This window comes from Schizophyllum commune (assembly GCF_000143185.2).
Source record: "Schizophyllum commune H4-8 unplaced genomic scaffold SCHCOscaffold_18, whole genome shotgun sequence".
NCBI classification, from domain to species: domain Eukaryota; kingdom Fungi; phylum Basidiomycota; class Agaricomycetes; order Agaricales; family Schizophyllaceae; genus Schizophyllum; species Schizophyllum commune.
The window spans coordinates 103,404-128,753 of NW_026089555.1; the positions used below are offsets into that span (position 1 = coordinate 103,404).

General features: G+C 59.2%; 9 protein-coding genes across 9 annotated transcripts; 2 read left to right on the forward strand and 7 right to left on the reverse strand.

The window, feature by feature from the left end:
* Positions 1-332: 332 nt before the first annotated feature.
* SCHCODRAFT_02135332 (acetyl-CoA synthetase-like protein) lies at positions 333-4,463 on the reverse strand. The gene is made up of 14 exons (XM_050341902.1): positions 4,145-4,463; positions 3,742-4,093; positions 3,537-3,685; positions 3,325-3,480; positions 3,051-3,272; positions 2,883-2,995; positions 2,742-2,831; positions 2,565-2,690; positions 2,359-2,520; positions 2,140-2,304; positions 1,535-2,093; positions 1,049-1,480; positions 753-1,001; positions 333-703 (listed from the first exon to the last, which is right to left on the reverse strand). The coding sequence occupies exons 1-14, from the start codon at positions 4,457-4,459 to the stop codon at positions 527-529; spliced, it is 3,267 nt and encodes a 1,088-aa protein (XP_050196922.1). The 5' UTR covers positions 4,460-4,463; the 3' UTR covers positions 333-526.
* A 1,812-nt stretch (positions 4,464-6,275) lies between these two features.
* On the reverse strand, positions 6,276-8,205 carry SCHCODRAFT_02521587 (uncharacterized protein; the record flags this gene model as incomplete). The annotated part of the gene is made up of 4 exons (XM_003026178.1): positions 6,276-7,605; positions 7,667-7,957; positions 8,011-8,079; positions 8,135-8,205. The coding sequence occupies 4 exons, from the start codon at positions 8,203-8,205 to the stop codon at positions 6,276-6,278; spliced, it is 1,761 nt and encodes a 586-aa protein (XP_003026224.1).
* Positions 8,206-8,890: 685 nt separating this feature from the next.
* On the reverse strand, positions 8,891-9,359 carry SCHCODRAFT_02135375 (uncharacterized protein). Its single transcript, XM_050341903.1, has one exon. The coding sequence runs from the start codon at positions 9,275-9,277 to the stop codon at positions 8,981-8,983; it is 297 nt and encodes a 98-aa protein (XP_050196923.1). The 5' UTR covers positions 9,278-9,359; the 3' UTR covers positions 8,891-8,980.
* A 1,640-nt stretch (positions 9,360-10,999) lies between these two features.
* Positions 11,000-14,672, reverse strand: SCHCODRAFT_02753910 (uncharacterized protein; the record flags this gene model as incomplete). The annotated part of the gene is made up of 4 exons (XM_050347287.1): positions 11,000-12,131; positions 12,186-14,153; positions 14,203-14,493; positions 14,581-14,672. The coding sequence occupies 4 exons, from the start codon at positions 14,670-14,672 to the stop codon at positions 11,492-11,494; spliced, it is 2,991 nt and encodes a 996-aa protein (XP_050196924.1). The 3' UTR covers positions 11,000-11,491.
* Positions 14,673-15,531: 859 nt separating this feature from the next.
* SCHCODRAFT_02645571 (uncharacterized protein) lies at positions 15,532-16,474 on the reverse strand. Its single transcript, XM_050346450.1, has 5 exons — positions 16,369-16,474; positions 16,106-16,316; positions 15,918-16,056; positions 15,613-15,805; positions 15,532-15,558 (listed from the first exon to the last, which is right to left on the reverse strand). The coding sequence occupies exons 3-4, from the start codon at positions 16,020-16,022 to the stop codon at positions 15,629-15,631; spliced, it is 282 nt and encodes a 93-aa protein (XP_050196925.1). The 5' UTR covers positions 16,023-16,056; positions 16,106-16,316; positions 16,369-16,474; the 3' UTR covers positions 15,532-15,558; positions 15,613-15,628.
* A 622-nt stretch (positions 16,475-17,096) lies between these two features.
* On the reverse strand, positions 17,097-17,914 carry SCHCODRAFT_02135459 (uncharacterized protein). Its single transcript, XM_003026180.2, has one exon. The coding sequence runs from the start codon at positions 17,761-17,763 to the stop codon at positions 17,377-17,379; it is 387 nt and encodes a 128-aa protein (XP_003026226.1). The 5' UTR covers positions 17,764-17,914; the 3' UTR covers positions 17,097-17,376.
* Positions 17,915-17,981: 67 nt separating this feature from the next.
* Positions 17,982-18,597, forward strand: SCHCODRAFT_02558515 (uncharacterized protein; the record flags this gene model as incomplete). Its single annotated transcript, XM_003026090.2, has 4 exons — positions 17,982-18,005; positions 18,071-18,134; positions 18,191-18,336; positions 18,403-18,597. The coding sequence occupies 4 exons, from the start codon at positions 17,982-17,984 to the stop codon at positions 18,595-18,597; spliced, it is 429 nt and encodes a 142-aa protein (XP_003026136.1).
* A 1,391-nt stretch (positions 18,598-19,988) lies between these two features.
* On the reverse strand, positions 19,989-23,394 carry SCHCODRAFT_02673855 (uncharacterized protein; the record flags this gene model as incomplete). Its single annotated transcript, XM_050346690.1, is given in 6 exon segments — positions 19,989-20,514; positions 20,565-21,284; positions 21,304-22,275; positions 22,328-22,423; positions 22,478-22,714; positions 22,760-23,394. The coding sequence occupies 6 exon segments, from the start codon at positions 23,392-23,394 to the stop codon at positions 19,989-19,991; spliced, it is 3,186 nt and encodes a 1,061-aa protein (XP_050196926.1).
* Positions 23,395-23,626: 232 nt separating this feature from the next.
* SCHCODRAFT_02521547 (uncharacterized protein) lies at positions 23,627-24,865 on the forward strand (the record flags this gene model as incomplete). Its single annotated transcript, XM_003026091.2, has 5 exons — positions 23,627-23,652; positions 24,168-24,332; positions 24,381-24,567; positions 24,618-24,670; positions 24,718-24,865. 5 exons carry the CDS (start codon positions 23,627-23,629, stop codon positions 24,863-24,865), a joined length of 579 nt encoding a protein of 192 aa, XP_003026137.1.
* Between the last annotated feature and the right edge of the window lie 485 nt (positions 24,866-25,350).

Sequence of the window (25,350 nt, forward strand, 5' to 3'; positions counted from 1 at the left end):
CCGAGGAAGTCGACGGGCACTGAGGACGTTCCAAGCCGCGTGTTTCGACCGCTCTTAGCAAGAGCAGCGACTCGGAGAAGTCGCTCATTTGTGGAGAAGCACTGTAAGTTCAGCCAGAGGACATTAGTGGGCGTCAACTGTCATCTCCTCTGATGTTGCGCACCATGTCTACAGCAATGCATCCCTGCTGGGGAGGGGAGTGGACACGCCTGGATGTACATCAGAATGTACAGCAGCCCGGGAATTATGGGTTGTGCATTCGCTGCTGTCCTCAAAGACTACATGTCATCCTTGAGCTATAATCATCGCTCAACCAAAGCGAATGAAGCTTCAGGCCGATGTATTAGGGTCGTGATGATGTTAAGAACAAAGGAGACGAACGATGGCGAGTTGAGTCCAGGTTTACTTAGTAAGCAGGTTCGAATCCCCACCTCAACGTACTGGAAGCCGCTGTCATACAAGAGTAATGGCACTATGGTACAAGTTCAAGGCATATACATACATAACTCGATATTTCTCCAATATTTTACGCCAGAAGCCCACTCTCATGCCAATATTTCACCCATGCGTCGGCGTCCGCCTGATTCAGCGATGGTGCGTTACGGAGGGTCTCACTGGCGGCTTGGATCTTGTCGGTCGCAAACGATCCTAGGACACTTGCGGAATTCAAACCTTTGAAGAACCCCAGAAGCTTCACGCCAGGCTTTTGACGGAGGTCAATCTCGGTCAAGGGACAGAATAGGATCGCTCACGGTATTCTGGACATCGACGTCTGACTTGTGAGCCACCGTCTCGAGCTTCTCAAACCAGCGCGAGAAAGGCAAGATTGGTACGTGGCAGTTGAGAGTAGCCTCGACCGATTGTCGGACGTTGTCAATGACTAGCGACCACGGCAGAGGGCGTGGGTGAACGAGATTATGCGATGGCAAAAGCGCATTCTCGGACAGCGCAACGTCGATGAGAATACCAGCAACCGAGTCCATCGGGACCCATGATACGGTCTGAAATATATCAATATCCGAACCGAGAGGATCCACAGACCATTCACCTGCTCACTATCCGGCAGCGCGCCCAGCGCGATGCTCGTCTTGACCAAGATCGGGAACCAGTCGGTTGGCGCCCAAGCGCCGCGCGGCTTCCCGCCGCTCACTTGACCCACACGAATAGAGCTGAACGAGATCCCGCTCGCCGCAAGTACACGCTCTGCGACGTATTTGCTCTGCCCGTAGCCGCCTCCGAGGACGGACACTCCAGCGTCATCGATGAGCTCTTCGGGAACCGGCCCTTGTGAGGCATCCCATGAGCGCGTCGATGTGATGGATGAAGTGAAGAGAAATCGGAGGCTGTCGGAGTGCATGGTCTTGCGTGCGAAGTCAACGAGGGCGCGTGTTCCTTGGATACTGCGCTCGAAGGCGCTGAGGCCGAGATTGAAGTCGAGGCGCCAGGCGGCGTGGACGATGATGGTGACCGTTTGTAACATCTAGGTCCAGCACAAATCAGATCCCGATGTACGAGTAGCGGACATGAGACGAACCTCTTCGTACAATGCCTCACTCTGACCCAGTCCCTCCGCGTATGCGTCGCCCACTAGCGCGACCAGCTTCTGCGATTTCAGAAGCTGAACATCAAGCCCCTTGTCGGCAAATCGCGCGCGCTGGCGATCCTGCACAGTGGCCGACGCCTCCCGGTCCAGGGTATACACCCGCTCGACCCGATCATCCTTCAGGAGAATCGCAAGTAGCTCCGCGCCAAGGTTGCCCGTGGTTCCCGTCACCAGGACGGTGACGGGCGTTGACAGTGGCTTTGAGCTGGTCGGGGCCACGTACTCCGGCAAGGTCGCAGCGCCCGCGTATCCGGGAAGGCCCTCGCTGTACTTCGCGGCCATGGCCACGATGGCGTCCTTTGCGCGCGCTTCGGGGGCCTCCGCCTGATGCACCTCACCTCCGACGAGCTTGGAGACCAGCGTAGCGAGTTTCTCGATCGACGGGTGGTCGTAGACGACGTTCTGTGCGATGCCAAGCGCCGCTGGAGACGCGGATGGGTCTGACTTGAGCGCGCCTAGGAGACGGAGTCGGAGGACGGTTGCGTTGAGACTGCTCTGCATGAGATCATTTCTAAAGTCTGGAAGAGGGTGCGCACCTGTCGAAGCCCTGCTCGAAGAGGTCCGCCGCGAGGTCCATGTCACGACCGGTGATATCTCGAACATGCTGGGCGAGCCAACTCGCTACAGCATGGACGTCCCAACTAGAAGGTGGCTTGACGCCTTTCTCGCCGGTCTGTGCGTGGCTCTCGACGACTGCATATCTGAAAGGCATATGGTCAGTGTTTCATTCCGGGCCGTCAAAGATGGACACATACATCTTCTCAATATCGGCGCTATAGACCTCGAGTGCGAGCTTGCGCATGACAGTATTCTTCTCGGTTCGAGGAAGAGGCTTGCCCTTGCGCGCGATCAGGATGAGCTCCTTGAAGATGCGACTGTAGGCTGGCGCTGCGCGGTTCGCCTCCTCGATGACGGGCCTGTGAAAGTCAGCGCAATCTGAGGAACCCGATGGAGCACCTACCAGACCGCATTGCGATACGCTGCGACCGCAGTGTCATCGTCGACATCGACTTGATGTGCAGGCGCCGGCTCAATGAGGATACCCGCCTCGTCCCGACCCCGACCGAACATGACGGCTGCCGCCACCCTGTGATCATCGTAAGCATAGCTCAGGAATGCCGCATAGGGCCCAACTCACAATGGACTTGTCAGAACAACGCCCTCGATGGGGGCAGGTACTGTCTTCTCCCCCGTCGAATGGACGATTACATCGTCCCTGCGGCCGACTCTGCAAATATCCGTCAGCTGAAAGACAGCAGCAATATAGTTATCGACATACACTCTCCGCAAATGAGGCTTCGTCGGGTGAGCTACAAAAAGGTCGTTCGTAGCGTATCCCGGCCGCTTCTGCATGTTGTACACCACCGGCATGTGCCAGTGGTTACCGCCAGCCTAAATCGAGCGTCAGCGAATCATCCGGCGCCATAATAGTCTACTACCAACGCACCAATATGAGAAGCTCCTCCGTCCCATCGCTCTGCTTGTCCCACGCTAGACGAGCATTCGCGTCCAACTCGATCCAGCGCCAGTCCTTCCAGTCCTCGTCGCGTGTCGGCTTAACGTGCGATGTGACGCCGAACTCTGTCGCGCCGTAGATGGAGCGAAGCTTGACGCCGGCTTCGGCGAGGAAGTCGCCCGTCGCGTCACTGAGTGGTCCGCCGGCGAAGCCCTGGAATGATTTTAGCATACTCGGAAGACGAACGCTGGGGCGAAGAACCCACCAAAAGCTGCAGACTCTTCATGTACTCGACGGCCTCCGGGTCCGCGGCCCACAGCTGCACGTACGCGGGGACCATGACCATCGCGTCACAGCCACTCGCACGCGCGGCTGCAAGCTGACCGTCCGGCGTCGGTGGTGGAGGCACATCCGTTGGAGTCTGATCCGTGGCGTGTCAGTAGCGATCGCATAATGCGATGTCGTACAATCACTGACCTTGACCACGGGAGGGAACAGCGCCACTTCCGGACCACCAAAGATCGCCGTGACAAGCTGCGCGCACAACCCCATGGTGTGGAAAGGAGGAAGAATATGTGTCGCGAACCGTGGCCGAGGATGGAAGCGACGCATATCGGTGACGACAGCTGAAAGTCTGCATGAGGTTCCTTCTCGACAATGATCAGACAACTTGCGAACGTACCGAGTCGCGTCCATCCCGCCATGCTCGCGCGTGTGTGTCCGACAGCCTTCGGGAAGCCCGTACTCCCCGACGAGTGAAGGTAGATCAGGATGTCTTCGGGGCTTGGCGGCACCGTAGAGTCCGGATACGCTTCGAAGTCGTGCGATGCGTCCTCTTCAGCAAGGTTGGGGAACACGACGCTGAGCGCAGGAACCTCGCTAATCGTCAAGTGGTACCCAGCGCCGAGCTCCTTCTTGAGGGCATCGATGAGCGTGTGGAGAGTGTGCTGCGTAGTGACCAGCCGATGGCACTGCGTCACGCGTAGGAGGTTCGCGACTGCAGGTGGCGAGAGGCGAGGGGAGATCGGGAATGGCTGGAAGACATCATCAGTATCGAGCCTGAGAAGATGTTCAAGACGACGTACAACGTAGCCGGCCTTCATCAGACCAACGGTGATGGCATGATAGAGAAGGGTGTCGGAGAGCGCGATGAACGCGACGACGAGCCCATCCTCCCCCTCGCGTCCTGGGCGTAAGGCGTGCGCCGCGCGATGGACGGCGCGCCCGAATTCGAGGTAGGTGATCTCGCGGACCGTCCCATCTGCCTCAGCGTACGCGAAGCACGTATGATCGGGGTTGTGCTGGACGTGGAAGTCGCAAGCATCGGTGAAGAGGAGGCCTTCTTCGAGAGGAACGTGAGTGAGCGGGCTGGACCGCTTGACAGAGGACTGAACGCCCATGGCGAGAAGGACTTACCGGGTGGGCGTCGTGTCTCGGAGCCTTATAAGAGGTCCAGCGCGCATTGACGCGAGCTGGGAATGCACGTCCAGTCAGCGCACCGTCGGGGTCGGGATGGGCGCGTACGCTATCTGATCGGAAACACGCAATCAAAGACATGCTCGCAGGTGAGATAATAGCGAGGTTGAATGGAAGGCTTCGCAGCGTGTCAGTTGACCCGTGGGGTGATAACCTGTGGCTGATGCCGCGCGCTGCCAGCATCAGGCAGCTTCACGATGACAATCCGAGTACTTCGCAGTTGATCTGAAGTTAGACAGTCAATGGGGAGCGTGGTATGCATAGAGAGATGTGTTTAGGCACGTACTTTAGACCGAACCGATTGCCAGGCGGGCGTAGTTCCGCGCTTCAAATGGCGCCGAAGACACGACTTTCAGACGGATTTGGCCCACAGGATATGTGTCTTTCTATCGATTCCATATTTGACCCCATTGACCTCACGTACAGCAAGACCGGTACCTCTGTGAAGCTCGGGAAACCTAAATGAAGCAGTCCGATTGTTGGAGATACTCGGTGTACATGATGCGCCGTAAAGATCGGCGCATACCATTTTCCAAAAGCAACGCTCCTTATAATTGAGATCAACAATGGTCAGGAACGGTATATGAAGCTGTGCAAAAGTCCGAACTCACCCTCAAAGATTACTCACGCCTTCTATGAGATTGTGACTTCTGTTCAAGTTATTGGTCGTAATGCAGCGGTAAAGCACGCAATCCTCATCTATGCACCTTATACCACTTCGTACTAAAGCACCAACATCTTTCGACGGGCAACGGGTACGGGATGGTTGTACAAGTTCAAGATGTGTTCTTCGTCCTTTGGATCATGACGAGTTTTCCACGTGCGCCGTGCCGAGTCGGAACGACGGCCCGCAAGTTGAATTTGAGAGAAAAGCCACGGACGCCCCCCCTAGCTCAATTCTGTGTCGGGGTGCTCAGGTATATGCTCACTTGTAGTGTTCAGACTCAGCCTCATCCCTTCCTTTGCCTCAATATTGGCACGTACAACAAGTCTTCAGATGCAGACGGATTTTTCATGAAAGCCTCCTCCATAAATTACGGACACGACGCGATGAGAAGCCAAGGAAACTGGACAAAACGATGTAAAGTAGAAAAAGTGGTCCTCGAGACCGACTGTATCAGTAGGGTGAGATAGGCGAGAAAGATGAGTATGCTGAGCTGAGGGTTATTGCGTGACGTCCTCGGCGCGTAGAGTACGGTACGAAAAGCATCGCGGACACGATACAGTGTGGTACAGTACTCTAGGTAGCACGTTACGGTACAGGATATGACGCGGTACGATACAGCGGATGGCACAGCGCGGTACAACAGTAACATGGGTGCAGCGGATGCGCGGCGCGAGGATGAGCTACAGATGATGAGAAGGAGAGTTCAGAGAAAGCAAGACGAGAGATAGATGGAAAGACATATATAAGTTAGATGAGGGGTCGATCTACGCGCTTGGTGGGGTGGGCGGGCATGCGGGGTATATTCGCGCGCACCCCGGGACAGTGTGTAAAGGGTACTAAAGACGGATGAGAGTTGGGCGACGGGCGTGCCAGGGTATTGGCAACATGGGTATATGCTAATGCTACATTGATGCGGAGACACTGTAGGGAACAAATCGCGCGGCGCGAGGCTGAGATCGTGAGAGATGTGTGTGTGCGGGCGTGGATGAAATGCGAGACTGAAGACGAAGAGGAGGCTTCATGGAGAGTTGGCAAGAGCGTAGTGTTTGGAAGAGATAGCGAAGAGACCCAGCTTAGAGAGCGGTGTGGGAGGTCTTGGCCTTCTTGCTCGTGCGGCCAGGGATGTGGAGGATGTGGCGCTCGGCGACGTGTTTGGCAGCGAGCTTGACGGTCCTAAAGCTACGAAGGCAAACACCCCACTGGCATGCAATCAACGAACCAGGGAGCACGCGGCCTTCGAGGTGCGCCTCGACGTGCGCGGCGCAATCCCCTACGGTCGAATAATCCTGAGGGTGGAAGACGTACGTGCACGGCTCCCTGCCGTGCTGCCATCGGCATCGCTCAGGCGGCCTCTGTCCGCTCGCCTCCGCCTCAGCGTCCGATTCATCCCGCTTACGCTTGAGGGCGGGGAGCGCAGCGTGGAGGACGTTGGGCGAGGGGAGGGCGGTCTGACCGACCGGCGCCGAGGAGACCTGAGTCGGCTGGGAGACCTGCGCAGCGTGAGCGGTCTGCGAGACCTCCGCCGACTGGGACGCCTGGGAGACCGGCGAGGCGTAGACGGTCTGCGCAACCTCCGCCGAGTGAGTGGCCTGGGCAGCCTGCTCGGCGCGCGCGGCCTCGTAGACATGGGGACGGTAGTGTCTGGATGGCAAGCCGCTGGTAGGAGCAGCGGCAACGCTCGGGATAGCAGCGACATCAATCGGGATCGCAGCAGCGCCGTTCGAGGACGATGTGCCGCTCGAGAAAGGAACACCGCCCGAGGAGGGGACGACGCTCGAGAAAGGAACGATGTTCATGGGAGCACCGGCACCGCCCATCGGCGCGCTATCCGCGGTGTAGTACGTCTGCGCCGGGGGCGCGTTGGGCAGCTGCATAGGGCCTTGCGGAGCGGGAACATGCACCTGCATCGGGTAGGGCGCATAGCCAGGCATCAGCGCGTATGGCAGCATCGGCGCATACGCAGGGAGATGCATATATGCAGGGTGGGGGCCGTATGTAGGGATCTGCGCATGATACGGAACAGGCGCGTATGCCGGGATGTGCGCATACGGTGAGAAGAGCGGGTACGCAGCCATCTGCTGGGGTCCAGGAGGCGTCGGGACCCGCGAGGAGTTGGGAGGCGTTGGGTACCACGGGTTGGCGGCGTACAAGGCACGGAGGAGGGCTTCATTAGCGTCGGGGGCCGCAGCAGGCGTGTTGTCCGTGATAGGGAGGGCGGCGGATGAGTTTGTGTTGTAGAGATTGGTAGGAGCGTAGATGTTGGCAGCCGCGAGAGGAGCGCCGGCTGATGCCGAGGGCATGGCGTTAGTGTCGGCGATGGCGGCGGGAACCGTGGTGCTGGGGAACGAGATGGGTGCATTGAGGTGTGTCGAAGGAGGGGTAGAAGGGTCGCTTGGCGTCGAACTGTACAACAAACGAAAAAATCATTAGGAAAAGTATGAAATTTCTTTGTGTCGTTACGCACCCTATACCCATGTTCACGTGCTGTTCCTGTTGGATGGTGAAGGGCTGCGCGAGCTCTTGCGGGGCTGGGGATTGGGCTTGAGCGGTCGGGAGATGAAGGGGGCTGGGCTGAGGAGTCTGTAGAGCGAGCTGAGTCTCAATATTGGGCTGGGAGGTCGGGGTGGCAGAAGACGCTGATGGGATCGCCGTCTGGGGTGCAGGGACCGCGCTCGGTGAGGCTTCCGTAGTATCCTCGTCAGGCGGCGGATCCGTCCAGAAGGGAAGGTAGTTCCTTGGATGGAAGAAGTGATCACTGCCATGGTGTCAGCATTTCTATTGCGCGGAACATAGAAAGGGACGACGCACGGGATGACGGTGACATCCTCGGGTTCCTCCGCGATCTCCTCGAGCTTGTACTGTTCGTCGGAGAGGAGGCTATTGAGGAGGGTACTTGAGCAGCGAGAAAAAGACGTAGATTGTTACCACTTACCCTGAGAGGAGACCTTCGTCGAAGAGCCTGCGCAGGCTCTCATAAATCTCGTCGTTTCCGGCGGTGGACATGGAGGCAGGCTTCGGAAGTGGTCGAGAACCTTGCTCTTGTTGGGCTGGTGGATTGAAGGTAGAGAGGAAGCCGTGGAAGCCGGAGTACGGATGAGGACGGGCGAAGGAATTCGGAAAGAGGCCTACGAGAAAGTCCAGTCACGGGATTCCCGCGTGACATCACGCGTGCGAAGCTGTCCCCATTAGGTATCTGATAGCGCGCGATAACCGTTATCGCCCTAAGCGAGAGGTGGGCAATGGGGGCGGGTCTTTGCACAATCGGGGCGTCCCGGACCAACTCTCGACGGCCATGGCACAAAGGGTAACCCGCCTTGATGAAAGCCGTACCTCCCGGCTTCAGGACAACGGCATATCTCGACGAGCGGCTTCAACGCGGGCGTCTGAGGATCATAGCTGGGGGCGCGGATGCCTTAGCGAGCGCGTTCTTCCCTGCGGCATCGACACTCTTGAGTGAAGCCCCTAGCATGAGCACGGTACATCTAGCTTCAAGGTAAGAACTCACTTCAACGAACAAGAACATCGAGCGCGCATGAGAACGATGTCAAGCGCTTGCGCGAAGGCGTTGAGCATCAAGACGTGTTGGAACGCATTATGAGGGTGCGTAGGTGTACCTCATCGATTCGAGCAGACGCCGGTCATTCTTCATGGCACTGGGGATGCATAGCTGCATCTTGACGCGACACTGCTGCTCGGCGATAGTCCTGAGAAGCATGGAGCCTTTCTGGCGTGGATTCTGAGTATCCAGTCCATTTTCTTGCATTTTCGAGCTCTTCGCTCAGAAAAGTCGCCCCGCAAAGCCCCAGAGATCAGCGACCAGAGACAAGAATGCGAGCGTGAGACACTTTTCCACTTTGTCTCCTACCATCATGACCCTAAAGCTCCTCCCTTCGCCTTCCCGCCTTCCCGTCAATATCTGAACCTCCTCCGTGTACTTGGGGACTTGTATACTCCAGGAAACGATGCTCAGCAGCCCCCGCTGCCCGTGCTGCCTGGATTGCCGACTAATGAGTCTAGGTGCGTAGCACCAGCTTTGCACCCTTCGATATGCCCTGATACACCTCCCTGCACTCATCACCCTGTCCTATGGCGAGGTTTCCCTGACCATTTACGCCTTGAGGCCTGTAAGAAGGGCAGGCGACGTACGATCGGGCTCGGTGCGTACCGCAGATGCTTCTCGGCGCCCAGAAGGCTAACGCGCAGTTCTCGCAGAGGACGGCAGGACAATCCAAGTTCCGTACTCCTCCGCGTCATAGGTGCCGAATACACCTGGAAGGGCGCTCAGATGTCTCCTCATCTTGGTCGCCGTCTGTGCGCGCATCCGATATGCGTGACTTGATCGCTCGCTGCGGCTCCTTCGACGAACCGCGCCCCGATGTGACCAAAGATCTCCTCTGCACGATGCAGTACGCCTCAATACGGCGGGAGACGGCACGCCGCAGGGAAGCAGGTTGACCAGCGCCAGGTGCGTGCACGACCCTCTCTACTCGCCGCGTCATCTCATCTATTCTGCAGCTGCCGGGTCCTCGAAAGCAAGAACCAATCTAGTCGTCAGTGGAGAGGCCGGCATAAACCTCCTGAGGCCAACGTCCTTCGCCTTCAGCGGAACAAAATTCCTCTTCCTTCTTCCGCCGCAGGCTCACGATCGCGTTTCCCTCATAAGAGACATACCCCTCGACCTACGACGCCATTCTTTCCCTCCGCTACCCGCGTATATGCTTTGAACAGACCGTGCCCCACAAGAAACGCGAAGCCCAACCGTATGCTCAGCGCAAGATGCGCGCCATCCTCGACACGGCCGAATACCTCGACCTTAAGCTCCTCTCAAAGAACACTACGACGATGCAGCTCTTCACACGGCTATCATTCGTCTATCGAGCCCATTCGCGCTTAACTCGACCCTCATGCATGGCGTATCTTGATCGACGCAAGCCCGCTGCTCGATAACTTGCCTGTTCTTGAGTCGCTCGCCTTCAACCTTCCCGCCGAGGCGCATCACTTAGCACGTATCGTCAGCACGGGTCCTGAGGCGATAACATTCCGTTGCCGTCTGCAAGGTCGCCACCTCGAAAGTTTACAAAGTCCACTTTACAAGTCGTTTTTTAAAGACAAGTGACCTCTCACCGCCTTGCAGTCGAACGTACGTCTACCTCGTGATCTCTTCTTGTACCTTCGCGCGTTGTCGCACTGGAGGCGCGCGTAGCGTAAGTCATAGGCTCGCATTGAGCGCGAGCTCAATCCACGTACTCAGTCTCCGTACCAAACTTTGCTCGCTGCCTTGGCTCGTAGCATCCTGTGCATATACTAAACTTAGTAGTATCCTGTTCCCTTTGCAATGAACATTTTTTTGTTCTTTCAAGTCCCTTCCCCGAAGGCACCATAAAGTGTGAGGGTAGCGAAAAACGTGGATCGGTCTCGAAAGCTTGTCGCGGGCCTGCTGCCGCATGTGCGGTATGAACCGTGACTGTCAGTGTCACCGTCGCACCGTTGGTCATAGCATCGACGGTCTCCCTGCATCTGCCCCGACGTTCAAAATCACCACCGCCCACAGTGAAGCCCATTATCACTGATCTCCAGACGTGGCTCGTTGGATGGATGAATCGAAGACGACTCGACTCTCACTGGCAGTCGGGCGTTGCGGAAGGCGAAATCTCTGGATGAAAGAGCTCAAGTATTGGCTCGGCACGACTCGAGATTTGCGACAGGATGGCTCTGAACTCGTACGACGTAGGAGTTGAGATGCACGATGGAAAAAGGTATCGCATCTCTGGAAGAGATCGAACAGCGAACGAGGCAGCGCCTTTCCGGAACATTATAGCATTCATTTGCTTCGACAGATCAGATATTCCCCTCCTCGCGATAACAAAGTCCGGTGAGCGACGATAGGTACATGGTAGCAAACGAGACATGGAAGAGATAAGAGCAACAGACAGATGGTGAGGAGACGACTTACATGGACAGAAGCGCAGCAATACATAGGTGAGGCTATAGCGGTGGATATAAGAGACGTAGCGATACGGAGCGGACAAGGCGGGCCAGTATATATACATATAAATATAGATGGGATGGGTATGGTGGATGTAGTGGTGCAGAGGTCCTTAAGACCGTGGCGAAGACGTGAGCGTACAACAAACAGTAAGTACATGATGTGCGCGGTCGTCATATGCTATAGTATGCTGGCTGGAATAACGGAGAAAAAGGCTCTGAGAGAGGAAGATAAAAAAAGAGAAGAAGAAAGGAACGAAAGCGTGTGGTCCGTTGCACAATGCGTTTGCACACTTCCGAGCGCCTAGTACCTGGCACACTTGTTGGTATCAAGGATGATCTCCACGATATGGTCGACTACCGCCCGGAGATTGACACAGTAGCCCTTCGGCCTGCGGCACCGGTGCGCCCATTGGCAATATATACCGTCGCACAAGTTGGGCTCCATCATGTGCATGTGCTGCAGGACGTGGCTCTTCAAGGTGTCTCGGGAGCTTTGCTTGTTGTAGAGGTGCGTGCAGGGCCCAATTGGTGCGCCGTTGACGAAATGCGTCCATTCACATCGCACGGTGTTGGGATCCTCGGAGTCGATGTCGTCGTGACTGCGCTTGGAGCCCGCGCGCATGTTCCCGGAGGAGGCGCTGAGGGTGGTCGACGACGAAGAGGCGGCGGCATGGCGCACGTTGTTGGTCGACGTCGCAGACGACGCGCCTATGCCGGACGACCTAACGAAAGGCGGCGCCACCGGCACCCCTTCCGAGAGCGTGACAGACCTCAGGACGTCCGCCCTCGCACCTTCAAGGATCGGCAGCTTCTTGACATCGGGCCGGAGGTACGCCTGCATCTCCTCCGAGGTAAGCTCTCCCTTCAGGAGAGCCTGCCACAGCATAGCCGGCGTGCAGGCGCCACGGCTAGCGGGGGCCGGAGGAACCAAAGGGCGGGAGCTAGGAGTGCTCGTCAGCCCCATGAGTTTATGGTTGGAAGAACGTTCCACATACCTGATTGTTGCGTCCATTGAGGCGCTGGTGAGGGCGGATTGAGGAGCGTAGGCAGCTGCAGAGGGAGCAGCGGCGGGAGACAGCGCGGCGGGGACCACATGCGCGGGAGGGAGCGCGTTGGGGACGCGAGAAGCCATCGGAGCAGCAGTCATGCCAGTACCGTTCGCAGGCGCAGGCGCACTGGGGGTCACCACCTGGGATTGAGTGACGCCTTGCGCGGGCGCGGGCTCCCGAGCACGGACAGTGGGAGCAGCTTGTTCATGCACAGAGACATTGACGACAGTCTGGCCACGGGCGACAGTCGGGCTACGGGCGGCAGTCGGGCCACGAGCGGAGTGCTGGGAAACAGGCACAGGCGCGCTCGCCGCGATGGCCGCCGCTGCATCGACTGCACTGTCGATCACCGCCCGCCCCTTCGTCCCGCGCGCCTTCCTCGCTCTCTTGGCTTGGCGGCGCTGCGCGGTCACCTCGGCGTACTCGGGCGAGTCGTCGTGCGCGGCGGAGTGAGAGGCGCGCGCGGCGGAGTGAGAGGCGGGCGAGGCAGAATGAAAGGCAGACGCGATAGAATGAAAGGCGGGCGTGGCGAAGTGAGAGGCAGACGCGGCAGCTGGAGCATGGGGCGCAGTCGCACGAGGCGCCGTCTGCTCGATGGCATCGTCGCCCGAAGCCCTCGCCCTCCCCTTGGACTTCTTCGCCTTGCGGCGGGGCTTGGTCTGGGTGTTCTCGGTGACGGTCGCGGTCGATGTTGCGCGCGGCGAGATGGGCTGTGCGCCTCCCGTGCCATCTCCATCGCGCGCACCTCTATAGTACTCGACGTCACTCGCAGCATCATGGTGGACAGCCGTATCCTGGTGTGTGGCTGCGTACTCGACGCGAGTGGGCTGATAGCAAGGTGCAGGGTAGGGCTGATCACAGGCCGTGGGGTAGGGCTGATCGCAAGGCGCAGGGTAAGACGGATCGCCATTCGCAAGGTAAGACGAATCGCAAGCCGCAGGGTAGGGCTGGTCGCAAGGAGCAAGGGAGTGCTGATCGACATTCGCAGGGTAGGACGGTTCGCAAGGCGCATGGTAGTGCTGATCGCCAACCGCAGGGTAGGGCACATCCAAAGGCGCAGAGTTCGCGGCGTCTGGAAAGCAGCCATAGAACCGGGCGAGGGATGCTAGCGCGGAGGCGGGGGATTGGGCTCGCGCGGGCACGTCGATGGACGGGGAGGGAGGCAGGATCGACGGGTACGGAGGCAAGATCGACGGCGAGGGAGGCAAGATCGACGGCAAGGGATGCAAGATCGACGGCGAGGGAAGCAAGATCGGCGGCGAGGGAGGCAAGATCGACGGGGAGGGGAGTACGAACGACGGCGCTGGCGCGTCGATACGCGGGAAGGGCGGCAAGATCGACGGCGAGGGATGCACGAACGCAAGCGAGGGCTCCGGGAGTAAGAGCCCGGGTGAGATAGGGTAGAACTGGGAGACGATTTCGGCGAAAGAGCGCCCCTCATTCGCCTGATCCTCCTCATCTGCGCTCTGCTGCTGCACATGCCCCTTCTCCTCCTGTCCCTCCCCGGCCGCACGCCCTTGCTCCTCGTCCGCGCTCTGCTGCTGCACATCCCCCTTCTGCTGCTGTCCCTCCTCGCCCGCGCGCGCGGCCTCGGGGGCGCAGGGCAGCGATCGCGCCTCAGCAGGGGAGCCGGGCACCGTCGCCGTCTGCTCCGGTGCGTCGTAGGGCTCGCCGTCGCTCACGGAGCCCGTGCGGTCGCTGGGCGCATACGGGTGGCCACTCGAGAAATTCTCAAGGCTGTCGCCGAAGAGGTTCCTGCTGTCGCCGAAGAGGTTCCTGCTATCATCAAAGACGTTGGCGCTATCGTTGAAGACGTTGGTGCTGTCCCCGAAAACGCTGGTGCTGTCACCGAAGACGTTGACGCTGTCGTTGAAAACACTCCTGCTGTCCCCAAAAACGCTCCTGCCACTGCCACTGCGGACGCGTCAGCACGGACGAGGAGACGAAAATTTCAAGCACGCACCTGCGGCTGAGCACGCCCCGTCGAGAAGGGGAGAGCACAGCCCGCCGGGATGGGGAGAGTACGCTCCGTCGAGATGGGGAGAGTACAGCCCGCCGAGATGGGGAGAGTACGCCCCGCCGAGATGGGGAGAGTACGTCCCGCCGGGATGGGGAGTGTACGCCCCGCCGCGACGGGGAGAGTACGCCCCGTCGAGCCGGGGAGGACTGGAGCGGAAAGTCGGTGTCGAGGATGCTGGTGAGCGTACTCTCGTATGGATTGGAAGCGTCGTATGGATCGGGAGCGTCGTACGACCTGGATACCTGGTCAGCAAGAAGGCGCGTCATCGAGGCAGGCAGGCGAGGCAGGCAGGTGAGGCAGGCAGTCGAAGCAGGCACATACAGGGTTTCCAAGAACGACATTGGCTTGACGTTCCTGCGGCTCGGGCTCAATTCTGGCCATGGGGGGTTTGAGACGAAGGCCGCCCAGTCCATGATGGGCGAGGGAGAGAAGAGGTGAGGTAGAATAAGAGGCAGACGGGAGACTGGAGAAGGAAGGGATGCTGAAGAAGGACGAAAGGGCGACGCGTCGAAAAAAAAAATGAAGTCGCGCGTGCGCGGGCCGACAACCCAGCGTCCGATATATGCCATACGGAGCTATTCCCCTATGTGACGGGGACTTTCCCGTTTAGACTAGGGGACTTTCCCGTTTAGAGCGAGGCGCGTAGTAAGACATGCGATGCGATTGGCTGAAGAGTTCGCGTACGCAGCTGATTGGGAGGGCCGACGGGGGATGCCGGTATTGCCATCGATAAGACTTGCGTTGTTCGCTGAGTTGGGAAGTGGGTGATGGCGGTTTCGGGGGAGGTGATGGACATGTTCTTGAGCTTGTACCATCGTATGCAGGACCATATATTAGTAAGCCGTCGCCAGCCTGAGACTACGCCGTGTTTTCCAGACAGGTCCTACCAGCTGTAGAATTCAGTCTGCTCCGGCCAGATGCGGGCGAACCTCGTAGTCCACAGCAGTAGAGCCCTCATATGCATCGAGGTGAGAAGCGGCCTGTCGTCGTGTAGCGTCGTCCTGAGCCCCAGTATCCCTCTAGCATAGGCATTCTGTGACTTCGCGCTGTTATTCCGGGTTCTGACACGGCAGGTACCAGATTCGAGGACATATACACGTTGAATACGTCGATAGCTGCTCGCCCAGGACCACATGTGAGCCACCCGCCGCCATCTGGAGCCCATAACATGCGTTCCAACGAGCACCCTCGCGGCCGGGCCGAATGTGATGTGATGATGTGATGGAGATGTGACGGCCGAAAAACTGCTGGAAGAACGTGGGCGTCGACGACGACGATGATGCCTCCGTCCAGGTCGCGGTGAGCAGCCGTCCTGCGCCATGTAGTACCTCCCTGAGATTAGCGTTATCCAAGCTAGCGCGCGCGGTTGCTACCTCGAGTTGGGGGCGGAGTCCTTCTTGCCGTAGCTTACATCGCCGTGAGCTCTCCCGGGCGAGATGCCTTGTCCTTCCGAGGCCGGTTTGCTGTCGTAGTAGCCAGAGCGGCCGTAGCTCGAGAGACCAGCGGAGAGCGTAGGCGTCTTGGAGTCCGAATCCGGGAAGACAAGGCGAGTATTTGTTCGCTTTATTTGTCCGACCATTTACCAGCCATTTACCACTTGCCACGTCACGATATACATCGGTCCTCCTCTTTCTTTCTCCTATCGACCCGTCCTCAAGCTGCCAACTCCCAGCGGCCCCGTCGTCGCTCGCAAGGAAGACGAGGACGCCGACTGCAGCGCCTTTCCCGCCGATCACGCAAGTCCCGCAGCGCGCCGCGTACATGCAGGATGCTCATGGTGGTCTTTCGGTCCCCAGGGTGCGTGCTACTTTCGTCTTACCTCCGGCGTAGCTAACGGATGCCCCAGGCTCGTTCTCCGCATCGTCGTCATGGCCTCTGTATCAACTCACACCCGCCTATCCGAATGCTTCCCGACTCTGACGCTTGAGATCAACTGTACCAACGCCCTGGGAAGCCCCACCAACGCCTTCGAGAAGCCCCACTGACGCCTTCGAGACGCTCACCGCTGTCCCCACATCTATTGCCTCGACGTCGGGAGCACAAGCAGCCGGCTCCAAGTGCGTGCGGCTCTTATCGCGCTGCCGCCTCGCGAGCTCACCCTGCGCGCAGAACATGTCAATTACCCGCCTCAGTGCTAGGAAGGACCATGCCGCACCACGACCGCGCAGAGCTTCGAACGCACCTTCGACGCGCATCCAATCTCCCATGACCCAACTCGGAACACGGTCAGAACACGCTACACTCGTTCTCCGCCCGCCAACACGATCTCGTTCAAGTACAGGACCACTCCATCACTGAACAACCCCAAACGCCGACCGCTCACCTACGGCAACCTTCAACCCGGGACGTAAGGACAAGGACGGCCGACGCTGTGGTGCATCCCGAAGACGCCAAGTCCTACATCCCAGAAGGCGCTCTGCGTGCGCCCCTGAAGACGCCAGTTCTGCAATCCCGAAGACGCCAGTTCTGCATTCCCGAAGCGCCATTCCTGCAATGAAGACAACGGACACGCAAGCAAGACCAGGCGCACCCACTCCTGAAGGTCGTTACCCGCCTCGACCTTGGCAACGACTATGCGCTTCAACCTGCCATTCCGCTGACCGCAAACCTATCTTTCCGCTGTCCACAAACCGACCATTCCGCTGTCCACAACAAACCTATCATTCCGCTGACCGCAAACCGACCATTCCGCTGACCGCAAACCGACCATTCCGCTGACCGCAAACCTATCATTCCGCTGTCCACGATAGCGCCCACGCATACGCTGCATGCCTCCGACGTCTCGGTCCTCTTAGGCGTAGCGAACGGCGTCTCTTGGGCGTAGCGCACGACGTCTCTTGGGCGTAGCGCACGATGTCTCTTAGGCGTAGCGCACGAGATCTCTTAGGCGTAGCGCACGAGATCTCTTAGGCGTAGCGCACGATGTCCCTTGAGCGCAGCGCACAACGTCACGTTGAAAAACACGCGACGTCAAGTTCAAGAACACGCGATCTGGTCTCGCCTCCCGCTCGCGCTCTGCGATGTCGTACTAGTCAAACCTCCGAGTCGAAGCCCAGCCCGTCGCAGGATAAGCGCGACAATGGATCTCGACCATGCGCGATTCCGCGTCGCTGACCGTCACCTTGTCGGTAACGTGAGCACTACTATGGTTGTAGGCGCTACGCGTCCCCGATTCTGTCGGCTAGTCGTCAAGTTTCCGCGCAAACTGCGTCGATGAGTCGCCTCCGCGCAAACTGCATCGATGGGTCGCCTCCGCGCAAACTGCGTCGATGAGTCGTCATGTTGACGCGCAAGCTGCGTCGACGAGTCGCCTCCGCGCAGACTGCATCGATGAGTCGTCATGTTGACGCGCAAGCTGTCTTCGATTCCGAAGGCGTCGGTTGACCTTCCCGCTCGCTTGGCTGGACGAATGCCCGATACCCTGACCGGCCGGCCATCCCTCGCTCGCGTAGGTCGGAGTCGTATGTGGTGCTGCAGACGTATGTGATGCTGCAGACCGCACATGGAAGCACGCGATACCTCGTGAGACAGTCACAGGCCCAGTCGTTGGTCACGTAGGCTCAGTCGTTGGTCACGTAGGCCCAGTCGTTGGTCACGTAGGCCGTCTTTCACTATGTACTCGTATACACGAATGATATGCCCTGCTTCTATGTCCTCTACCGCCCATGAACCCGACGCGCTGACTATGTAAGTTTCGCTATCTCCTCCAGCTTACTAATACGATGGTTTGGAGCGCCCGGATGTTGGTCAGTACCGTCACAGATATGATTTCTGCCTGCGCGCTCGGTCTACCGCTGACTGTGTACATCAGATAGGGCATTTCGGATACTGCTGGGGCCTGCAGGAAGGCGACGTCGCCACTGAATCGCGCGTGAGTTAGTGGGGTTCATCATCCTGCATTGTACATGTGTTCTAACAGATCATACTTCAGTTCGCCTCGACATGCTGGAGAAGCTCGCTGTCGCCGGTTGGACCATTATACCGACACCAAAGACGGAATCGCTGCGACCGATACTGCAGCTTGCCAAATGCCACAACGCGAAAGCCGTCTTGGACACCCGCAAGCATCATCCCGCGGTCAGTTCAGCTACGTTAACGTTCACTCTCCCTGGGCTCACATTCCCGTAAGAATCTCCTTCGAAGGAATACGAATACCACGTGGTTCCCGTCTGTATGCTGTTGAAGAAGAGTCCCCCTATGCTATACGTGCACGGCGGCCCGCGGGTCAAGATCCTCCGTGCGCCAGTCGAGACGTTTCGTGTACCGTACGAAACCTCCCTCACGTCCAGTCTTCCGCGCGTCCATTCTTCGTCGTCCGGGTCGCTTGCAAGCATCTAGAAATCCAAGCGCCCCTCGTCATGTCACTGAAGCTCAGGAATCCTGTCGGCGACGTCCTCGATGGTTGGTACGGTGAGCCTCCCGAGGCCTTTCTTATCGGCCCGGCCGTCTGGGCTCAGCATCGCCACCCTCTCAATGATAATGGCCAGAACGCCGCTGTTTTCTCCCCAAGCTCTCGCGACCCGCGTGAGCGCCAACAGACTCGCCCGACAGGTCTTCGACTCAAGTTGGGCGCGGGATGGTGTACCTCCTCCTCACCCACCGATTGCCTACGTCGACGCGTACGACGTTGGAGACCATCATGCGGTGGGGTACTTAGGTTCAACCTGAAGTAGGTACAAGTGCTGCAGTCGCGCATCTATACAAAAGCTAGTGGACCGTATTTGCATCGATATAAATCGACACATTTTGCATGCGAATTCCATTGTTCTCTATAGGCAGTCGGTATAAAATTTGCCAATATATCCTGGTGCAAATACGGTCTATTTTCTCCACTTCGACTTACAAAGGCGAGATCATCACGAAGAGAAAGACTAGATGATATGTCGAAGTAAGATATTCAGCGTAACATTCTGGGATGTCTGGTGGTACGAGCGGGGAGTGGCGAAACGAAGTGGAATATCGCGCGATGCGTCGAAGTGGCTGAAGTATGGCGAGGTATCAAAGTGGGAAGTCCGGCCGCGGGTGCTCGTCTGCAAGTGGGGTCTCGCGGCCTATCGAGAGCGAGTCAGAGAGAGTTACAGTGCTCCTGTTGAGCCTTCGATCTGCTCAAGTCGGGGAGAAGAAACTATTGATACTCGTCTAAAACGCGGAGAGGGCGAGCGAAACACTGTCCATGGATATGCTGCTCGCGGGGTCTCCCGTCGATGGCAGGACGTGCCGAGGGCTTGAAGTCCCAAAATGAGGAAAGTATCACTGGTTCGTCTCCCCTCCGATTTCCATCAAGTCATATACATTAATGCTAGACCGAGCGTATCTACCACTATCAAACGAGTACCGTTGCACGTTCCCTGCGAAGGGAAGCTGAAGCAACGAAGTAAGTACGTAGATAGTAGGTATCCAGTCTGCGAGTAGAGCTACAGAGTCCAGTCCAGTCCAGTATAGCCCCCGCCCGCTCGGAGATCGCTATAGTCCTAGGCATACAGCGTACGGCTACAGTAGAGTGCCCCGTGAGGACACGAGAGTACCCCAACAGTACAGCAGAGTACCCAAAGAGCACAGTAAAGTGAACGTACACTATGATGCAGGCAGCGCTCAACGGCGGACGGGGGGAGGAGAAAGTTGGGCATAGTGTGGTTAGAGTCCCGTGTGGATAACGGTGAGTCCGAGAGGAGAGAGTGGTGCGCGATGAGCGCAGTGGGTAGCAAGGGGTGGAGAGCGGTGCGCGAGCATTAGTGGTGGCGAGCATGCTTGGGGGCCGGCGCGCCATCATAATCTTTGGGGAAGTGCTTTTCGAGTATGTGGTGCCCGAGGCCAAGCTGGTTGCATTGGTATGTTTGCGTCAATAGACAACCATTCCAACAACACCGCTTACGCTCCAGCCTCGAGAAGCCGAGGTGGTCCAGCACTCTCTTCATAAGCTCTGCCTCGGAGCAATCGAGGACGAACGAGTGCCCGCAGTACTCCGGATGGCCGGCACCGTGGTCGTACTGGCAGTCGACGCTCTGCGAGGCCGAGAATTGGCCTTTGCGCTTCATGCCCGTGACCACCCGGTACGGCTCGTCCGACGCGGCACCGGCCAATGGGTTCACGGGTGCCGACAGCCTTTGCAGTTGTGCGATAGGCGCGGCGTACTTGCTGTTGTTGCGCAGTACCTTCATCACGCTCTCGGGCAGGTCGATCGTGGGTGCGCTCCTGGCAGCGCTGGAGATCGCCTGGGAGCCCAAGTGAGAATGCCCGCTCGCGTACGCGTTAGTCCTAAAGAAGGCATGAGTATGATGATCATGAAGTTCGAGGATGGGACATACCTGGGCTGAGATTCGGCAGCGCTACTGGAGGTAGAGGCGAGCGCCCTCTGCGGGAGCGGAGAGATTGCGCGCGCCATCCCGTTGCCGTCCACATAAGTCCCGGCACGGCTCGACAAAGCGCCAGAGGCAGCTCGCATCGGAGGGTAAGCCTGACCAGACGCTTGAGTCGATGGCGCTCCCACGTTGTAGTAGGGCGCCGGAGCAGGCGGCTCGATGCTCGTCGGGTGGCTAGGCGGTACCCATGGACCGTACTGAGTGGACGACACCTGCTGAGCGTGCAGCCCGATCGCCGGCGCGGGGGCGTTGGTCGGGTACTGCATCGGCGGCGCGATCATCGTAGGCAGGGGCGCGGGCATCGTCGTCGGGAGCATGGGCTGCCCGTTGAACATAGCGTGCGGTTGCGCGGCGAGTACGACGTTGTGGTACCATGGGGCTGGGACGAAGAGCTGGTGGTGCGTGGGAGCAGTCGGCGGCCAGAAGGCAGCTTCGATGTCGTGCATGTCCTGCACCCGCGCAGGAGTGAGTCGCACATCGCCCGGCGCGTGCGCACGGATGCGCGAAGCAGCGTCGCCCGACTGAGGGACCTGGGCAATGAGGTGACCGTGCGCAGGAGCGGGCGGCGTGTAGTGAGCAAGCGGTTGAGCCAGCGTGTTCTGCATGAGCGCGGCGGGGAGCTGCGGCGCGGGCTCAACGTGGTCGGTGGGGGGCAGACATACTGCTCTGCGTCGCAGAGGCCGACTGGAGGTTCTTGGCGACATCGACAGAGGCGCAGAGGTTGCTCCCCTTGTTGTCGTTGGTCGCGGTCGTGTGCTCGTCGACATCGGCCTGCGCCTCGGTCGCGTGTCCCTTGCCCTGGCGCAACGCCTTCTGAGGGGAGGCAGCCACACGATCGAGAGCACCCGCGGGCGCAAGAGCTGGCGCAGTCATCGACGCCGACGGCGGCGGGGTGCGAGTAGGGGAGGGGGTGAGGTTGGCGGCGTCCTTGGTGATCGCGTTCGTGTTCCCGAAAGCGCTGGCGCTCGTAGCCTCAGTCGCGTCCGCGCCAAGGGCATCCTCGATGTCCGCATCTATAAGCGACTGCATCGCCCGCCGCACCTTCGCCGCGCGCCTCGCGGCCCGGGAGGTGGCCTTCAGGGCATAGGGCGCCGCTCCATCGGCGGCGATCGCGCGAGCGGTGGACGTCGAGGCGCGGGCAGAGGCGGAGGGCGCTTGGGAGGATGCAGCTGGTGCCTTCGTAGAGGCCTTGGTCGACCGCTGGCGCTGGGTAGTACCGGCCGATCGCGCGGTCTTCGGGTTCGACTGCGTGGTCTTCGGGTTCGACTGCGCAGTGGCAGCCGCGTCATCCTTCGCGTCCTCCTCCGCCTGCGCCGTCCTGCCCTTCTTCTGCGCGCCCTTGCGATTGTTCTTGTTCTTCGGCGGAGCCGGCGCGGTCTCGGGCATGGTGGGAGCGGCGGACGCGGTCACGGGGGCGGCAGGCGCGACTGCGGGCGGGGCGGTGACGACATGTACGGGAGGCGCGACTATAGGAGAGGCGGCGGCGGCGGACGCAGTGGGAGTCGCAGGCGCAGGTGCAGCAGATGCATCGGTGGCAGCCGATGCACCCGAATCCTCGCCCCAGGTCTCCATGTTCATGGGACTCACGAAAATTTTATCCAACGACGCGTCCCGCTTCAGGCCCCTCATTTTCCCCATAGCGAACTCGATGCTCGCGCTGGGAGCGAGGGTGTCAGAAAGGTGGGCAGGAGGTAGGAGAATCGACGCACGTTCGAGTTAGAGGGGCACGACCCTTCAGTGGGCTCCCCAGCGCCCAAGTATCCTCCATCTCGGTCGATTTGAGCTCCGTGTCGGGGTCGAGAGGCCTGTGAGGAGGATAATCAGTAAGAGACGGTCGTGCAGTCGGTCGGTAGACGCACGCCGTGCTCGGGAGCTTGACGCGCGGCGAGCTGTCACCAAAGTCGAGGTCGTATGCATCATCGTGCCCATTGTCGAATAGGTCGGCAAACCCCAGGTCGCTCGGGGCCCAGATATCGCAGACCGTGTCGTCCATAGTCGTCATGTCGAGGTGCGAAGGTGGGAGAGTGAAAGAGGGAGTGATGGGAAGTCGTGACGAGGCGTGAAGTCGGATTTCCTGTTTTCCACCTGCGCGGGATCTGCCCGTATTAGCCAAATGCGTATAACTGTTTACAAAGACGCACGCGAGGACCAAACAAGCCGCCGCGCGGCTGACGAGGCCACCCAGCGGCCCATGCCGTCGTGGCCCGGTGACCCGGGAGACAGGCGGCCGGCCATGGGTCCGTGCGCCATAGCCATTGTGCGCAATAATGGAGCTTCTCATTGTCCGTCCGTTTTGGCCAGTCGGCTGATGGCGCCCGTCCGCCGGGTTTATGGAATGCCCGATTTGTGGTGGCCTGAATGAGCAGTCCTCGTTGTCTCCGTCGTCCACATAGTCTGCGTCGTATGAAGGGGCCTCGACACCCCAGGTGCGCAAGACCTCGTCTGAATCCGCCAGTCCACGCCAAAATATCCGGGGCCAATCTTCCAGGGTCGCGCAGTTCGGTATATCCGCTGAGTCAAGCCAGCCCGCCGGGTTACGAGATCCGCCAGGTTGGGCGCCATCTCCTTCGCTCCTGTCCCCACCTCTGTCGTCACATACAGGCCCATCGGTCCTCCTTGCCCTCTGCTTCCTCCTAGCCCGCTTCCTCTGTACCAACAAGCGACGAGAATGGCGGGCCAGCTCGCTCGAGCCGAACCGGCAGTCCGGCCCGGCATCCGAATGGCATGGGCCGTCGTCTTTATCGCTCGCCGACGCAAAGAAAGCTAGCCAAGACATCGCAGCAAGAAGAGAAAGGCATCTCATCCTTTCTGAGACGATGGGCGAGCGCGTCGGGACCAGTCCGAGGGAGGCAACGTGCTTTTCCAGCGGCGCCGACAGTCGAACCGTGACTGCTGGCGGCGTTATGTCACGGGGAGTCAGCAATGCCGAGATGCCGACCAACAGCCATCAAGCCACCCGCAGTGCAGAGCGAAGTCGCTTGACGCAATGCTCCTTTGCTCCTGCCATCATGTCCAGCAGCATACAACGCCACAGGTGAGTCGTAGAGTCGCCAGAGAAACTTTTAGCAGATTTTCTGTCGCGCCAGGGAGCCCAACGTCCAGCCGTGACCACGAGCGAGCCACGTGCACGGCGTGGGACTGGCCGATTGGGGAATTTTGCTGCGGACGCGTCGATGTCGACGACAACGGCGCTGTCGTCCACGTCGCCGCAAGCGGTGTCCTGCGCCGTCTAGTGTCTCCCTGTGCTTGAGTTCGCTCCAGCAAAAATTCCTGCCCGTCATCTCTTGCGCTAGTCAGGCGTCTGCTGTTCTGGTCCTTCCGGCCGTGTCGTTGTGGCATCGGAGGGAGCCCTTGTCGCTGGCCGTAGGGCCTTGCCTTCCTCAGCAAGCCTGTCGTCGATGAATCAAGAAAAAGCAAAGCGCGAGGGTGCAGCGGAGAGCGTAGGCGAGTCGGGACATCCAGGAGTAAGGGCAAGGCGAGCGGCGAATCCTATTGTTCGGCTCGGGCGTGCCTCCCCAATTTTCACATCATCACTTGATCTCCATACAGGCGACAAAGCGTCTTCTCTCTCGCTCCCATCGCCGCCTTCGTCGACAGCGACTCCAGCCCGTCGGAAAAAGCGAATCTCTCGAATTTGGCACCCTCGTGCTCCCGTCGTGAGGCTCGCGCGCGCACCTCACCCGGTCGCTGGGGCGCGCTAATGGATCGCCGAAGGTGCGCGCTCTATTCGCCGTCCTTTATCGTCTCTAACAGTCGCGGAAGGACGCCCCGTCTCGTCCTCCTCGCCCCACCCGACACGCCCGAGCACGCCCTCCATCAGTGCCCGACCGTCGATATCTCGACCCGCGCTCAGGACCTTTTCAGCCATCCGGCTCACCGACCGCGCCTCCCAGCGCCCCTCAGCGTCGCGAAGGACACGCCGACGAGAAGTACGAGCAGCAGGTATCAGGTGCGTCCATGATCGTCTTGACAGGCTTCGTTATCTTACTCGCCTTGCAGAGCTTTGTTTCTACGCCCAAGACCGGCTTGCCAGAGCTATCGTTCATTGAAGCGTGGATTCCGTACTCCCCGACCCGAGACCAACGACGCTCGCCACCAGGAAGGACGCCGCACTTCCCGATCGCAAGTCTCGCAACGGCGAACACGTCGAACTTCATCCACCATACTCGGCCCAAACTTGCAGCCCACATACTTCCGCTGCAACCATCCTCGACCCACCATACTTTCCGCACCGACGTACTGCCTGACCCAACGTCCTTGCGACTGCATAGCTACCCTGCGATCGCCGGACAAGAAGTACCACCTTCAAGACTTCCCAGGCATCAAGCGCATATACTCATCACCGTCCGACGGATGCATCTACCCTCCTGCAGGCCCCACTTCTCGTTCTCGACGCAAGGACGCCCCGGGATCCCTCCGCAAGACCGACTCTGATCGGCGCGTCGCAAGTACAAGCACAACGCATCCCCACAGGTTGATACTGGCCCGACCTACCCTTCCTACCTCGCGCGACCGACCCCAGGCGCCCATCAAGCTCCTGAACATGTCCTTCAACCTTCCGAGCAAGACCATCGGCTCGCACGGCGCAAAGCTGGACATAGACTGGCTCTGTTGTCCCGATATTGCCCACCCTCGGCTATGCTCGTTTCCGAGATCAGACAAAAAACATATCCCGGCGCAGCACGAGCGCGGCAATGACACGACTTCGACGCGAAGCTTCCACTTCTTCAGC

Coding starts and splice junctions, on each gene's coding strand:
- SCHCODRAFT_02135459 (XM_003026180.2), bottom strand. CDS start 17,763: ATGTGCGGTCTGCAGCATCACATACGTCTGCAGCACCACATACGACTC.
- SCHCODRAFT_02135375 (XM_050341903.1), bottom strand. CDS start 9,277: ATGAGTGCAGGGAGGTGTATCAGGGCATATCGAAGGGTGCAAAGCTGG.
- SCHCODRAFT_02645571 (XM_050346450.1), bottom strand. CDS start 16,022: ATGTACGCGGCGCGCTGCGGGACTTGCGTGATCGGCGGGAAAGGCGCT. Junction 15,806..15,917: donor GGGCCGCTGGGAGTTGGCAG/CTTGAGGACGGG, acceptor ACAAATACTCGC/CTTGTCTTCCCGGATTCGGA.
- SCHCODRAFT_02135332 (XM_050341902.1), bottom strand. CDS start 4,459: ATGGGCGTTCAGTCCTCTGTCAAGCGGTCCAGCCCGCTCACTCACGTT. Junction 2,521..2,564: donor GCGTATCGCAATGCGGTCTG/GTAGGTGCTCCA, acceptor TGACTTTCACAG/GCCCGTCATCGAGGAGGCGA. Junction 2,305..2,358: donor AGCGCCGATATTGAGAAGAT/GTATGTGTCCAT, acceptor TATGCCTTTCAG/ATATGCAGTCGTCGAGAGCC.